Source organism: Leucoraja erinacea, chromosome 19 (genome assembly GCF_028641065.1).
Source record: "Leucoraja erinacea ecotype New England chromosome 19, Leri_hhj_1, whole genome shotgun sequence".
Taxonomy (NCBI): domain Eukaryota; kingdom Metazoa; phylum Chordata; class Chondrichthyes; order Rajiformes; family Rajidae; genus Leucoraja; species Leucoraja erinaceus.
In genome coordinates, this window is record NC_073395.1 from 10,807,827 (window position 1) to 10,824,730 (window position 16,904).

At 42.7% G+C, this 16,904-nt stretch overlaps 1 protein-coding gene across 1 annotated transcript in view; it reads left to right on the top strand.

The window, feature by feature from the left end:
- Nucleotides 1-13,277, top strand: part of LOC129706207 (sortilin-like) — a 97,016-nt gene extending 83,739 nt beyond the window's left edge. The window contains exons 18-21 of the mRNA XM_055650270.1: nt 1,063-1,168; nt 3,169-3,275; nt 5,012-5,129; nt 9,205-13,277. Of these exons, the coding sequence (XP_055506245.1) occupies nt 1,063-1,168; nt 3,169-3,275; nt 5,012-5,129; nt 9,205-9,219 (346 nt within the window). The 3' untranslated portion in view covers nt 9,220-13,277. The remainder of the gene's footprint in view (nt 1-1,062; nt 1,169-3,168; nt 3,276-5,011; nt 5,130-9,204) is intronic.
- The last annotated feature ends 3,627 nt before the right edge of the window (nt 13,278-16,904 follow it).

Below are 16,904 nucleotides of genomic sequence, written 5' to 3' on the forward strand. Positions count from 1 at the left end.
CCCCCCAAAAATGTGGCAGGCACCTAGGCCGGATGAGGAGACTGATCTCGACATCACTGGGTCGACTTTGACCCCTGCAGCCGGAGCTCTGGAATTCCAGTCCAGACACAGCAGGCAGACCCATTCCCATAATCGACTTCCGAGGCCAACTTTGTATCTCGGCCTTTCGGGCCGTTGCAGTAACGTTTGACTACTCTACTCTGTTGCTCCAACAAAACAGATAATCCAGCAAGGCTATGGAACCAAGGTGGTGGACCTGTACTTTTTTTTGGTAAACCAAGATGATGAAGGAGGATTTTTTGGACATTATAGTGCTAATTCAGTGATTTAAAAACATTTCAGAATAGAGGCACAAGAAGCTACAGATGCTGGAAGAGAAAAACATTAATGACACATTTGTATGCCCTGTCATTAGTTCAGCTCTTCTATAATAGATGTGTCATTGGCTTTGCTAAAAGCTGTGATGCCTCACCTCCTGCATTTTGATCCCGCAAATGAAGACATTTCCTTCCTGAGCAGTGTTGATATTTGGCATGCTGTTATCCACAATTCTCCAATATACACTATGATATCAATATATTTAGAAATACGAAGATGGCCTCTGAGGTCAGTTTTACCTCAACTTTTTAACAGCAGATAAAAGCCTTCCACTGATGTACAATATGGAATTATTAGTCTGACCTCTATGACCTAATATATACTTCTATAATTGTCATGCATTAAGTACTTTCCTTAAATATTAGTGGTCAAGGGGTCGAATGTTTATTTATTTTGAGGTTGCAATGTTGCAAGGTTAGTCCAACTCCAGCATGAAACGTCCATTAGTTAAGAACTAAAAAACAACAATAGCAGTCTGCTTTATGAAAGAGCAGAATAGATTGGATAATGGTGAACTGCAGTTGGTTCAATATTTCTTAGAGTACTGATGTCCTTCAACTAAGTGAGGAAGCTGTCTCGGGAAAACATCAGATATTCCCCGATTGTTTCTCATATTTTAGATTAACAGTAAAGGCATGTAATTATGGGATATTGTATTCTTAAATTGTTTATCAATTCTCTAAGGTATCGAAAAGTCCCAGGAGATAAATGTGAAGGTGGTTTCATGCCCAATCGATCAGAAAAAATGACAAACATGAATTGTGAACAAATGTTGTCGGTAAAAGATCCCGTAAGTAAACTACTAGATTTATCTTCCTTTTAGAATAGTGAAGCGGTGATAGATTGAGACATCAAGGCCATTTCCTGGATGTGCATCTCTGAAAGCCCCAGCCACTCCCATTGGTAATTGTAGGTGCGAACCATGTGAAACAAACTTAACAACAGGATTATTATTTTGCAAACTCGCCCGTAGAAAATTATGGCTAAAAATGTCCTAAATGGTGCAACTTCTCTTTAGCCTCAACAGTTTATATATAACTACTAGACCAAGTGCAGACCCGTTGGGTCTGTTCCCCCAACGTGTGGTTGTGGGGGGGGGGAGGCGGCATGCTGCGTCACACACACTAACTATCACCCCCCCCCCGCACTCACGCTAATCACCCCCCTTGATATAATATTAATATTATTAATTTGCACGTTTTACCCCATAACCACTGTATCTGCTGACGCATAGCCCCCAACTTGCAGTCACATCTAGAGGGGGGGGGGGGAGGAGAGGGGGGGGGGGGGGGAGGGGGGGGGGGGGGGAGGAGGGGGGGGGGGGGGGGGGGGGGGGGGGGGGGGGGGGGGGGGGGGGGGGGGGAGGGGGGGGGGGGGGGGGGGGGGGGGGGGGGGGGGGGGAGAGGGGGGGAGGGGAGAGGAGGAGGGAGAGAGAGAGTGCCTTTTTATTTCAACCTAAACAACCATTTGCAGGCAGTGCTTTTTTTACTTTAACCATATTTTCATTTTCAAACCACATTAAGGGTACTTACTCACAGTTGTGCGGTCATGTGTTCAGTGTTATTCACAGCTCAGAGAAACGTGACCCTCTGCCTTCTTCCAGCTTGCAGACTAATTGCTGGTTTTATAGTCCCTCCCCCCTGCCGCCAGCGGGGGCAGTAGAGAGAATGGGGAATTTTGTAAAATCATTAATATCTCTGTCATATTTCATCGATGGGAAAAATCCTCGGGACACATACGGTGGAGGAGGGCTCTGAGCGAGGTGGCCAAAAATGACGGCCGTAGGTGGCGGTGTTCTCTCGGAAATCGCAGCACAGATCGCCAAAACTGGTCAAGAACAGAGTTTTAAGTAATATAATAATAAGATAGTTATCTGAAATAAGGGCAGTGGCCTTAAAGACATGAGTTGAACATGCTAACACAGTTCACACACAATGCAATCAATTCACAAGATCTCAAAGGATCGGACAGATCTTGTTGATTATTTATGTAATCTCTTTTTGTTGTGATGTTGAACCTGCTCAGATCAGTGTTAACATTGCTGAACTTATGCCTAATCTTCACAATAGACCAGAGACCAGAAATGCAGTAGTCTGAGTGAGTTACCTTGTTAAGTATGAACCATAGAAAATGTAATAGAAATACCATAGAAAATGTTTTACATTATTTATTATGTTATCAGCCCACCATTGAAAGTAATTTGTATATGGGCTACTATTGGTTTGTGGACTTGATGTGGGTCCGTTTATGCTCATGAAAGAGTTCATAATTTTTTTAATTTTTCCTTCAACATATTAATGATATTGTTTGCAAATCTCTACACACTCTGAGTCCACTGATTTGATGAAAGGCCTGTGGGCAAATTGCCCTCTGTATGTGATCGGGGGATCAAATAAATTTGTCTCTGCTGAATTGGGGCAAATCACCAGCAAATGGTATTTGTACTTGCATTGACTTGCATGAAATCCTGTAAATTGCATGAGATTGTGATGGAGGTTGTGAAATAAAATCAGAATGTACTGGAAATATGCCATCCTCATCGATGTTGCCTGTTTATTGATTATTTCCAGCGATTTTATTTATTTCAAATTTCCAGCATTTGTAGACTTCTGCTTTTGGATGTGCCTGCCATTATTATTGATTTTTATTGCAGAAATGTTTGGTTCAAATTGTTCCAACTGTTTTGGAAGCATGGTGCTTTATAAAAGCAAGTTCCTTCTGTGTACTAGTTGAAACTGCATTAAATTTTTGCCTTTCTGAATATTGTAAATGTGGTTTCATTTTTAACAGGTGCCCAAGATTACTGTCATCATCATAGTATTGAGTGTATTGGGAGCATCAATACTGATGATAACTGGCATTGTCCTTATTTTCAAGAAATATGTGTGCGGTGGAAGGTAAGCAGTCCATAGAAAACTGGGATTGATTAGCCTTGCTTTAGGACGTTTATAATCTAAATTTGAAAGCAGCATTTTGGATATGGTCCTTTTATGAGCAAAATGAGAACATCGCTGCACAATAGTGTGAAGCAGTAAATCTGCAGAACAATTAGTATCATTCTGATTATTCATCTTTTCATTTTACTTCCAGTTGCACTGGAAATGTACTGAAATTGCCAGCTTACTTGAATGACTTTCATTCATTTTATCCATTAGAAAATGTCTTCCCTTTGTGTAGGAACGATGGTTTAGCAAAGTGCGTAGTGTCTGAAGAGTGTGGGTGGTGGTGAGTCAGGGATTTTGATAAAGACAAAGATGCTGCATTATATTTGAAGAAAACATCATATGATTAAAAGTACATTGTTTATTTTTCAATCAGCAAATCACCAATGCAAAATCTGAAACTATAGGTAATCGTTGCTTTGCTTTTTTCCATTTTGAAGGAATTTTCTTTAAATTGTAATCCTTGCATACGATTACACCACCCTCTTGTGTGGAAAAGTTGTATCTCGTGATTCAATTAAATCTTTCCCCTCTCACGTTAAACCTATGTCCTCTGTTTATTCATTCGCCGGCCGCCCACCACATCCGTGGCGAGGAAGAGACCGCGCCCCACCTACACATGCTCCCCAATCCCCGGCCACATTCCAGCCCCACATTCCAGACACCTGGGGGGCAGGGACGGAAGGGATGGGTGGGATCTCCCCGTCCGTCTGCTCCTGGGCCCGGCCAAGACGGCCACCCGCGGGTCCAGGCAGCGGGTAGCTGATGGCTGCACTGGGGTTGACCGCTCACCCCTCCCCCTCACCCCTCCCCCCTCTCCCCTCGCCCTTCACCCTCATCTCCCTCCCCCTTCCCCCCCCTCCTCCCTACTCTCTCCCCCAATCTCCTCTCTCTCCCCCGCCCCACCTGCACCCCTCCAGCCCCATCCCCCCACTCCCTCCCCCTCCCTCCCTTTGCCTCCCCTCTCCCCCAATCCCCCCTCCCCCTGTCCCCCTTCTCTCTCTCTCTCCCCTCCCCTTTCTGCCCCCCCTCCGCCCCCTCCAGCCCCCCACCTGCCCCCTCTCCCCCACACAACCCCCCCCTCTCCCCGACTACTACCCCGCCTCTCCCCCACTCACTCTCCCCCCCCCCTCTTCCCTCCCCCACCACTCTTCCCCTCCCCTCTCCCTCCCCTCCCTTCCTTCCCCCCACTCTTCCTCCTCTCTCTCTCCCCCCCCTTGCCTCCTCTCTCTCCCCCTCCTCTCTCTCCTCCCCTCTCCCTCTCCCCTCTCTCCCCCCTGACCCCCCTCCCCCCCTCTGACCCCCCTCCACCCTCCCCCCTCCACCTCCCCTCCCCTCCCCTCCCCCCCCCCCCCCCCCCCTCCCCTCCCCTTCCCCCTCCCCTGTGTGTATGGAGGGTGGTTAGTGTGTGTGTGTGACGTCGCAACGAACCCCCCCTCCCACCACCACAACCGTGCATTGAGGGGACGGGACCCAACAGGTCCCCCTTGGTCTAGTGTTTTTTTTAATGAATATATGCATACAGTGTTTCAGGAGCTTTCTGATTGACGGTGTGCCTTTATCCATTCACCTTGTGCTGGATATGCAAGGACCTTTTTATTTTCTAGTTAATTTTGAACAGCTCGGGTCTCAAAAGTTTACTATAGTATATTTCTATACTCAATGTGTATGACTGACTTCCTTCTTTACAGGGCCTTGGTCTACCGTTATTCTGTTCTGCAAACCAATACTGATGAAGTCTGCATTGCTGAAAGTCTGGATGGCAACAGATCAAACACTGATAGAACTTATCACGATGATTCTGATGTTGTGAGTAATTTGGAAACTTTATTTTAATTCATTTGGTTGATTAGTCTTTCATATCCGTAGCCCAGAGCTTTCAGATTCAATAGACAATTGACAATAGGTGCAGGAGTAGGCCATTCGGCCCTTTGAGCCAGCACCGCCATTCAATGTGATCATGGCTGATCATCCCCAATCAGTACCCCGTTCCTGCCTTCTCCCCATATCCCCTGACTCCGCTATCTTTAAGAGCCCTATCTAGCTCTCTAGAAAGTATCCAGAGAACCAACCTTCACTGCCCCCTGAGGGCAGAGAATTCCACACTCACAATTCTCTGTGTGAAAATATGTTTCCTCATCTCTGTTCTAAATGGCTTGCTCCTTATTCTTAAACTATGGCCCCTGGTTCTGGACTCTCTCAGCATCAGGAACATGTTTCCTGCCACTAGCATGTCCAAACCCTTAATAATCTTATATGTTTCAATAAGATACCCTCTCATCCTTCTAAATTCCAGAGTATACAAGCCCAGCCGCTCCATTCTCTCAGCATATGGCAATCCCGCCATCCCGGGAATTAACCTTGTGACTTCATCCCCTTTTCTGTCTATCATTGGTCCTGATACGGTCCATAATTTCTATCTGTTTACTTTCCTTCATCTTGAATTTTCTACAGATAATCAATAATATTTTAACATCAGGGAGGCAACATACCATTCTGAAATCACTTATTCTACATTACCTGTTGCTGGTTTGATGGTAGTGGGTTATTGTTGATATTTGCTTGCAAAGTCAGTGCAAATTTCCTTGTTCACTCTCGCCCCTCCCCTTCTCACTGCTTCATTTGACAGGTTAGTGGGTCAAACACAAGTATGTGGCACAAGTGTAGATGGGGCATATTGGTCTCTGCCTGCAGGGAGACCACCTCCCGAATCATGATGTTCATAAAACAAGCAGCTTAAGGGATAAACCACAGATACTGCTGCTAAAGCTCCAAACCCCAGAGCTTGAGTTGCTTCAGTTGACGATGCTCTCTGCACCTGTGTTTGTCCAGGACACGGGGAGCATCCAGATGCTCACAATTTGCACAGGATTTGCACTATATGGAGCTGAGGTTCCCTGCCATGCCTCTATTTATTTGATTAACTCAGCTAAATGAATATCCATCAAAAATACTTACTGCTTTAATTTCCCTGAGGACCTTTCTTTAAACCCTCACTTCTTTGTTTAACCTAAATGCTTGTTTAAACTTCATTTTCTTTACTTCACTACTTTCACCGGACCTTCTTTTCCCTACTCTTTGACTCTGGCTTTCTTCATTCTTATTAATGAAATTAAACATTGTATTTTTTTTTCAGTTACATTTCCACCCGTCAGTTTCTCCATATCAGTTCGAAATCTATTTTTATACTTCTTGTGGTTCACTGAGTTTTCAAATGTTGTGTTAGCTACAAATTTGGAGACTGTCCCAGGTCTAATTTGCATACATGAGTTATACTGACACTATGTTGGAGAAACCCACAGCACGGCACATCTTCATTTCAAAGATCATCTAGTCACTGTGTGGCATCCGGGATGATGTGGGTTGGGCAGTGACCACACCGACACTCGCAGTAGGGTGAACTCGTATGATATATTTTATTTAGAAGAAATTCCAAGCGCATGAGGGCGCTGCCCCTCAGGTGGTCAAACCAATATGAGCTAATTGGGCAGCATCTCTGGGGAAAAGGAATAGGTGATGTTTTGGGTCGAGGCCCTTCAATGCCACCTATTCCTTTTCTCCAGAGATGCTGCCTGACCCACTGAGTTACTCCAACATTTAGTGTCTATCTTTGGTGTAAACCAGCATCTGCGGTTTCTTCCTACAAATCAACCAATTGGACCCAGCTGTTACCAACGAGGCCTCCCCTGACCAGTGATAGATATCACAGCGACATCCAAGGGAGGGGGTGTTGTCACAACTGCTACACTCTGTTTCCTTTCCCATGTTCTATTCAAATTGCAACTTCTCCCTTTGTCCTGTTGACTTCTATGCAGCACATTATTAACTGCCCTTTGAAAGTACATAAACGCACATCATCTACATTCCCCTTATTCACCTTTTCTGCTACCTCATCAAGACATTTTGTCAAGTTGGTAATGCAAGATTTACCTTAAACAAATATAAGCTGGCTTTCCTCAATCAATCCACACTTGTCCAAATAATTGATCATTCAGTTTCTATTTATTAATGCTAAAAGTTTCCATACAACCAAGGGTGAACTGCCTGACGTGTATTTGTGGGGATAATGCTGCTTTGCTCTCTGGCAATTGCCGTATCCAACATTAATTTAAGAGAGATGATAATGGTAGGGCCTGTTTATCAAACGCTAGGCTTTGCGGAAAGATCAGAGGAATGTAATTCTTTGGATAGATAATTCTAAAAGGCAGCATTCTAAAATACAACTTTTATGAAAGACCTCCTTCTATTGGTAAAATATGACTAAACAGCCTTATCAGTGGATCTTCCAAACCCAAATACTGGATCAGTAAAGAATTAGCCACAAAATGTGTTACGTAGGATGTATTTCCATAGGGTAAATTAGTTTCATAGGAGTCAGTCCTGACCTTGGCTGCTGTCAGTGTGCAGTTTGTACCAAAGATGGACACAAAGTGCTGCAGTAACTCAGCGAGTCAAACAGCATTTCTGGAGAAAAAGGCCAGGTGACATTTCGGATCGGGACCCTTCCTCAGACTTGTCCTGCCCCGAAACATCACCCACCCTTTTTCTCCAGAGATGCTGCCTGACCCGCTGAGTTCCTCCAGCACTTTGTGTCTATCTTTTGTATAATCCAGCATCTGCAATTCCTTGTTTCTACTGGAGTTTGTACATGCTCTCTGTGACACGGTGGGTGTCATCCCACATCCCAACGTGTGCGGGTTGGTAGGTTAATCGACCGGTGCAAATTGCTCCCATTGTGTAGGTGAGTGCTGGTGTCTGCTGGAAGTCAATGGGAACGTGGGGAGAATAAAAATGGGATGAAAGTAGGATTTGTGTAAATGGGTGGTTGATGGTCGGTGTGGACCTGGTGGGCTAAAGGGACTGTTTTCAATAATAATAATATATTTTATTGTCATTGCACATAAGTGCAACGAGATTTGGGTACGCAGCTTCCATCCAACATCATAACTTAAGTAACTACTAAAATTTAGGTTTAGATACCCCGAGAACATGGTTTGTACAAAGAACATTACACAGTAAAATAGTCAAAACAGACTAAAGTGCAGATGTGTCTGTGCGACGTGACCATTCGAGGGAGACAGTCCATGGGGGTGGGGGGCACTCAGCAGGGCCGGTTCAGAGCAGCTATAGCTCTGGGAAAGAAGCTGTTCCTGAGTCTGGAGGTGCGGGCGTAGAAGGCCTTGTAACGTCTGCCGGAAGGAAGTAGTTCGAACAGTCCATTACAAGGGTGTGAGGAGTCTTTGTGAATGCTGACGGCCTTCCTGAGGCACCGTGTGTGGTAGATGCCCTCCAAGGCTGGTAGCGGTGTCCCAATGATCTTCTGCGCTCTTTGGACGACGTTCTGAAGAGCTCTCCTCTCCACCTCCGTGCAGCTGAGATACCACACAGAGATGCCATACGCTCTCTGTGGTGCAGCGGTAGAAGGTTGACAGCAGCTGTTGGGGAAGACCAGTCTTTTTTAATGGTATCAGAAAGAACAGTCGTTGCTATGCCTTCTTGACCAGTGCAGCGGTGTTGGTGGACCATGTGAGGTCCTCTGAGATGTGAGTGCCCAGAAACTTAAAGCTGGACACTCTTTTAAGCTGCGTTTCTCACCGATCTATGATTTTTACAAAAGACCGAATCATAATTTATTTCTCCTCCTCCAAAACACAATTACACATTAGTTCTGTAACAAACTATTTATTCATATGATAACTGAAACCTTAACAAACAGATCCATAAGTTCCTGGTTATGGGATATAATAAATATTTATCAAATGTCTGAAAATGTAAGTCAGTTGATTCAGTTTGCTTTTATTTAGTTCTTGTAAATCTTGTTGAATGAAATGGTTTGCTGTTAATGTACTTTAATATCAATCTGTTTTCTTCCTTTCCATCCTAGGATCTTATCGAATAAGGCCACACTTGGCACCCTAGCCATGTCAAAATGGCACCCAAGCCATTATTTGCCAACATAAATCTGCAAAGTGGACTTTGCCTCAATAAGTCATCAGATCGTAAAAAGAACATTGCCAGGTGCCCCTGGGGCAGGGCTTTCTTCCTGTTAGTCAGCTTCTCTCCACCATTATTGCATTTTACAAGCAAGATATATTTGTGCCGCTGCTAATAAAGAGTGAAAATATAATTATTTTTGCTGTGTGACGTGTTCGTGTAGCTACAATCATTTCTTAGGGCATCTTATTTTCAGGACAAACTCTACAATTCGTAAGTCTGCGGTGTGGCTTCGCTTACACTTGTTGCAAAATGGTTCCCATCTAAATCATCAATGCTTAATAAAAACACAGGCAATATATCTGTGATTTTTCAATATTTGCCATTTGGCTGCTCACAAAATTAATCTGAATTTATATCTCTTAAATTCACTATTTGTTTGAACTGTGGAAAAAGACAATATGCTCAATTTGCAGGGTTAAATTTTGGTTTCTTTGCTTGACTTAATCTGATTTATAACAGCAGTTACCCACTATAGAACTCATCATATTTATTTGCCATTTGGATGGGCAATAGGCTCTATTCTACCAGATTACTGTCCAGAAATGAAGATAAAAATCTACCACGTTATTTTCAACTCATGATGAAAAAGGCTCTTTTCATTTTGATTAAGACCAACAAAAAAAGAATCACTGCAAAGCCAAAAAAATAACTCCATTTAAATAGTTCTATCACAACTTTGGCAGAATCCCTGCACCACTGCTTCGTGAAATGATAGTGTGCAATTTCAGCTGTTTTTATACAGGGTTTGCATTTGTTGCACTGATTTCTCACTAAAATTGTGACCAAAGAATGCATAGACTTTTTGGACTGTGATGTTTGCCTTAATTATAATTGTAGTTTGTTTATTGAAAACAACTGTGTCTGACGTTGGGAAATTGGTTCTTGTTTCTACCTTGTCTGTCATTGCATTTATTTACCTGTGATTTTGCTACACGTAGAGATTTATTGGAGTTTAAAATTGTCTTGGCATTAGTCCAAAGCAGTTAGTAGCCAATCAATTGCCCTTTATACAAATTTCTTCATATTCACTTCTATTGGATTTAAATAGGAGTCCAGCAATGTAACAGGCAACACAAATGATATCACTATGCGTCACTGTCCTGTGCAACTTTTTATCTGGTGTGATCTGGACCATTACATTATATGCTGACTGAATAGTTTATTGAGGCGCGTCCTATACATCGATACTTTGTTCAGGTTTCCAGAAAGATGAAACAGATTTTTCACTTATCAGCCTTCCCATGGAACCTAAAGATCAGGTTCACATGCTCAATTCATCTTTGATATACCCAGTTCGCCGATCATCCTATATTCCTAAACTTGTCTATGTTATTGTCGAATCCTATCTTTTGTTAGTCCTATCTTCGCATGCAAAACTGCACTTGAAATGTTTTTGAATTGTTTATGATATGCTTCTCGGCTTGGAAATCAATCAACAGGTAGTCTGTAAATAATGAGATTGCAGCTCAGGTTTCATACATATATTTAAAAAAAAAATTTACTTTATCGTAGGCCTTCAAACATTTTCTCAGCACTGCCTCCTGTCAGCTCCAGCTTTCGCTTCCACCCACAGCAGACTCATTTATCTATGTAATAGTTTCTGGGCAAATGGGATTTCCTCTGAGATTGCCCCGCTGGAGTGCAAGCTTCTCGAAATAATTCCCTTCACTTAAATATTAATGCAATATACGTTTCTCCGTTGTTTAAGATAGTTGTCATATTTAAGTCCAATACCATAAAGCACATTCACTTTTATCATCTACAGAATATTTTGCAGAATACACTATTGTAAATGTGACCCACTTTAAGCTATTTTTGATGATGGCACTTGATATTTTTTGGCATTCCAAATCTGATTAATCCCCAATATTGTGCTTTTATATCCATCTTCAATCTGCTGTTATAGTTTAGTGAACCATTGACCGTCGAACAAACCTGTAATATGTCTGTCATTTTCAATTAACATTCCCATTGCAATGGCAAAATAAAATGAACTGGCTGTATTCGGAGCTATCTGACAACAAAATATCATTGAAATGCTCCTCCTAACCAGAGACTGATAAAATGTTCCCCCTCGGAGTCAAGATGAACCACCATTGACTAAGTAATAACTCGCACTCATGTTGGTGGCACAGTGGCAGCAGCTCAGACAGTGAGCTTTGAAAGTTTCTTGGGAAAAGTAACCTTGCCCTATGATAAATTTTGCATTTTCTATATATAAATCATAAAAATCCAAACAAAAACTGCAGGTGCTGAAAACCAAAAATGAAATGAGAAAATAATAGTCATACAGCAAGGAAATAGGCCCTTCAGCCCAATGCCCATAATCATGGGTCATACAGCAAGGAAACAGGCCTGTCCACCCAACTTGTCCATGCTGACCAAGATGCCCCTTCTCAACCAAGTTCCATTTGGCCCTTATCAATCTACACCTTTCAAATCCATGTACCTGTCCAAATGTCTTTCAAATGTTGTTATTGTATCTGTCCTGACTACTTCCTTTGACAGCTCCTTCCATATACACACCACCATCTGTGTGGAAAAAAATGCTCCCTTAGATTTCCATTAAATCTTTCACCTTCAACCCATACCCTTTGGTTCTTGCTATCCCTATCCTCGGAAAAAGACTGTGCATTCACCCAATCTGTGTCCCTTATGATTATATCTGATACTACGATCTGGAACAAAAAAAAAGAACTGATGGAGGTACACAATGGGTCAGGTGGTATCTGTAGAAGCAAAGGGATAGTTGATGTTTTGTCTTGAAACCTCTTGCATCAGGACTTCATTACAGCATCAGACATTAACAAAATAAAAGAGCTACAAATGCAGAGTAGGAAAACATGTCTGGTAGGTCAGGCTGGGCATGTGCTGCACTCGCAGAGAAAAGAAGAGGAAAAAGTGGAAAAAACACATAAACTGCGCCAATGTCACAGATGAGCAACAGACACAGAGAAATAAAGTTACCTGCGGTTATAGAATTCAATTGTCCTGCTCCTGCATTTTGTGACTTCTACTTCCTTCCGCCAATGTTCCTATCCCGATGTTCTCACTCTCTTACAGCTCCAATTCACTCGTTGACCAGGGAATGCTGTTTACATCTAATTCCCATAATCACCTTAGTTTTACCCTGCCACAGACATCCCACTGCAACCTTTCCACTGCAACTTAATAAGCTTATATTGTTTCCTTCCCAAATCAGGCAAAGGGTTTTTGACCTGAAATGTTAGCTGTGTGTCCCTTCCCGACAGATGTGGGCTGACCTGACGATTCCAATGTTTTTTTTGTGAATAATATAAACAATACCCTGTAGTGGTCAGCTTCCCAATTCGCACTAATCTCAGAAAATGAATGAGAAGGAAAACTTTTTTTTTGCTCAGCTTTCAAAGTTGCTTGTGCCCCTCTCTCCTTCCTAGTGAAAGCGAGATTGAATGGAAGCAAACCAAACCACAGTTGAAATTGGCCACCACAGGTTGCCCAGCAAGTTTTATATTTAATAAGCTGGTTCTTATGGGTGAGGAGGAGAATACCTTTTTAAAACAAATGCAAGACAACACTATTATAGGACCGACCCTGATTTATGAGGCCAAACAACTAAAAAGGTCGGCAAAAATTTTAGTTTTGAAAGTTTATTGCAGTAATGTTATTTCTATCTTTATAATAGATGTTATAGAAAATATTTTTTAAAAATATGATGTAATAGTATAAGGATTGTGAAGGGTGAAAGCATGATCTTGAAATGATAATTCGATATTTATTAAAGAGAATTTGGAGCACACAAAAATATTGGGCGGGGGGGGGTCGAGAAGGAAGAGGAACTATCGGGACTATATTGAATACTTTTTGTAACTTTGTTGCCGCCCTATGCGTGATGACTCTGCATACTTTGTGTGTTGTATGCAAAGCAAAGAATTACACTGCACCAGTACATGTGCTAATAAAGTATCAATTAATATTGTACGCACCTTGTGTTTTACACGTGTTTGATTTATGCGATTTAAAAAATAATCCACTTGTTCCTTTAATACCAAAGTTTGATTTGCAGGTTGGTATTTTCGGAGTCTAACGCTCTCAAAATTACTTCTGACAGCGTATATGTATATGTTTAATGAATGCCTTTTGAATGACGCGCTGTTTTTTCAAGTAAAACGCAAAGTTTCTGTAATTCCTGTTCAGTGAGACTGCTATTGCAAATGTTGTTACTCGTTACCAAGTACAACTTGTCAGTGGTAGTGGAGGGGTGGTGAGGGAGGGATCTTGGAATCTCAACTTGTGCCAGAAACTCTTACAAAACTCGTCGATCTGTAAATGTGACAAAGAGAGAAAGGCATTTGAGTAAGAAATATCGCTGGAGCTGAACTCAAAACCAGTCGGGCATTTTACTACCTCAAAAACCGCCCCACATTGTTCAAAGACAGTGAGAGACTCTCCTTACCGACAACCATCAACCATGTGTCAGTGAGCAACCTTCCATTCTGAAAACGTTAATACTGTGAACTTTTATAATTTCTTATGGAATCGAGGATGGTATTTGTAATGGTCTGTGTTCAAGCAAAGATGGTTCTGTTAGTTCAATTGTCAAATAATTAAATGTTGGTCTTGCAAATTAAATAAATTGTGCTTCAATAACTACTTGTGCGTGAGACTGTCTTTGCATTGACTGTTTACAGAATGAGAAGGTATGCAACTCAGCAATTTAAGAACAGGTAAACCTGAGATAGATACAAATTGCTGAAGTAACTCAGCGGGTCAGGAAACATAGAAACATAAAAAATAGGTGCAGGAGTAGGCCATTTGGCCCTTCGAGTCTGCACCGCCATTCAATATGATCATTCACTGCCATTCAATAGGAAGCATCTCTGAAGAAAATGGATCGGTGACGTTTCGGGTCGGGACCTATCCATTTACTCCACAGACCCGTTGAGTTACTCCAGCACTTTGTGTCTGTCTACCTTTAGTATAAACCAGCATCTGCTGTTCCTTCTTATTGCTGGTAAAGCTGATTTTGTCTTCCTTCACACAGCTATGGCTCAATCGTAACATTTTCTTCTCTGAATCACAGGGTTGTGAGTTCAAGCCTCCTCCACATATGTGAGTGAGAATATGATTGGGATGTTACCTCAAAGCAGTGTTATTATTGCCATGGAATATAATCCGAGTTGGCATGCAAATCTGGCTTTAAAGATCCCTCAGTGTTATTTACAAAAAAATAGGCAGGTTTCCCATTTCACCTTGATCTCACGATACGTCCAAGTTCTCTAGAAATGCTGCCTGGCCTGCTGAGTTACCCCAGAACACTGTGCCTTTCTGTTGACGTTGGAATTTTGAGTAAAAAGCAAACAACCTGTTTCATGTGTTTTGTGTTTTTATGACTGTTGGCAGATACATTTTCCTCCTGGGATAAATACAGTTCTATCGTATCAAACTCAATGGGTTAGTCAGAATCTGTGGATGGAAATGGACAGATAACATTTTAGAGTCGGTCTGAAGGAGGGTCGTAACCTGAAATGTCGGCAATTCATTTCCCTCCACAGATGCTGCCTGACCCAATTAATTCCTCGAGCAGTTTGCTTTTTATTCAATTTTTACACTTATGAAATTGACACATTCAGCTGTGTAGCAGGCACAGTCCCTGAGCTATTTTGGGCTCATTCATCGCACTAGGCCATTTTGTGGTTGCCTGGAAACATAGTTAAGACTGCTAATCCCACAACCTCATTCTCAACGTGGGAAAAACTAAGGAGATGGTGGTTGACTTCACGAGGGCGGGAAAACAACACCATACACCTCTGCACATCGATGGAGCTGATGTGGAAAGGGTCAGCAGCGTGAAGTTCCTAGGACTCCACCTGTAGATGACCTGACGTTCACGACCAACACCACAGCACTGGTCAAGAGAGCCCAGCAGCGACTACACCCTCTCCGAAGACTACGGAAAGCAGGTCTCCCCACTACACACCTACGAAATTTTTATAGGGGGACAATCGAGAGCACATTAACCTACGGCATCAATTCCTGGTTCAGGAGCTGCAAGGCGTACGAACGGCACCAACTAGACAGGATTGTGAAGACCGCCAGCAGGATTATTGGTGCTCCACTCCCTTTCCTGCTGGACATATACAGGAAGAGATGTATCAGCAGAGCCATCTCCATCATCAAAGACCCCTACCACCCATCGCATCACATATTTTCCATCCTGCCATCTGGGAAGAGGTACAGGAGCATTAGCTGCAAAACCAGCAGGATGCTCCTCAGCTTCTTCCCGCAGGTTATAAGACTGATAAACGGACTTTGCCCCCTGCCAAAGTATCGCGCACTAACCACCAACCTGGACACACTGCAGCAGATCCACTGTCGTGCCGCTGTCGATCGGAACGCCTGTTGATGTTTAGTAGAGAGTAGAGTGTTTAATTTGTTCATGCTATATGTATTTTTATTTATTTTTATTTTTTTTTTCCGGAACACTGAATGGACACTGGTTGAGCAACGTTTTTTTGTTTCCTCTGGGTATGTGAGTACTCGGGAAAATGACAATAAAGATATACTATACTATAATCCACCCATCTGAAGAGGCCCTGCACCTGAAACGCTGCTGCCTGGCCCACTGTGTTCCCTCATCCACCCAAGTCGTTTCCTCAGGTCGGATAACAAGTAAGTGGTGCTTTGTACAATTTGAAAAGAGTATTTCAATTAAAGCAGTGGAGTAGAGGCTGATAACATTTTAGAGTCCGTTTGAAGAAGGGTGTCGACCCGAAACATCACCTATTCCTTCACTCCATTGATGCTGCCTCACCCGCTGAGTTTCTCCAGCATTTTTGTCTACGTTCAATTAATGCAGGTAATTCAATTATTGAGAGTCTGTTGAAGGAGAGTTCACTGGGGTCAATTTAGAGCTGTAACTATTGAGCAGTGAAGCTTTATATTACCTGTACTATCTGTAAAATCAGGGAGCGAATGTGGTTTATCTCATGTTGATTGTGTACGCTTAAAGATTTGTTCTATGCAAGGCAATCATCTGAAGAAGGATCCCGACCTGAAACGTCACCTTTCCGTGTCTTCCAGAAATGCTGTCTGACCTGATGAACTACTCCAGCACTTTGTGTTCCATGCAATTAGCCCAACTGTTGTTGAACTGGGATAACAGGTTTTTGCAGGATGGAGCAAATGTTGGCAGGCAATAGTTGATATACATAGAGTCATAGAGTGATACAGTGTGGTAACAGGCCCTTCGGCATCACTTGCCCACATCAGCCAACATGTCCCAACTACACTAGTCCCACCTGCCAGCATTTGGTCCATATCCCTTCAAAACTGTCTAACTGGTTTTTAAATGTTGGGATAATTCGTGCCTCCACTACCTCCTCTGGTAGCTTGTTCCATACACCCACCACCCTTTGTGTGAAAAGGTTACCCCTCAGATTCCTATTAAATCTGCTGCCCTTCACTTTAAACCTATGGCCTCTGGTCCTCAATTCAGCTACTCTGGGCAAGAGACTGTGCATTTACCCAATCTTTTCCTCTCATGATCTTATGCACCTCTATCAGATTACTCCTCATCATTCTGTGCTCCCATCCTACTCAACCTCT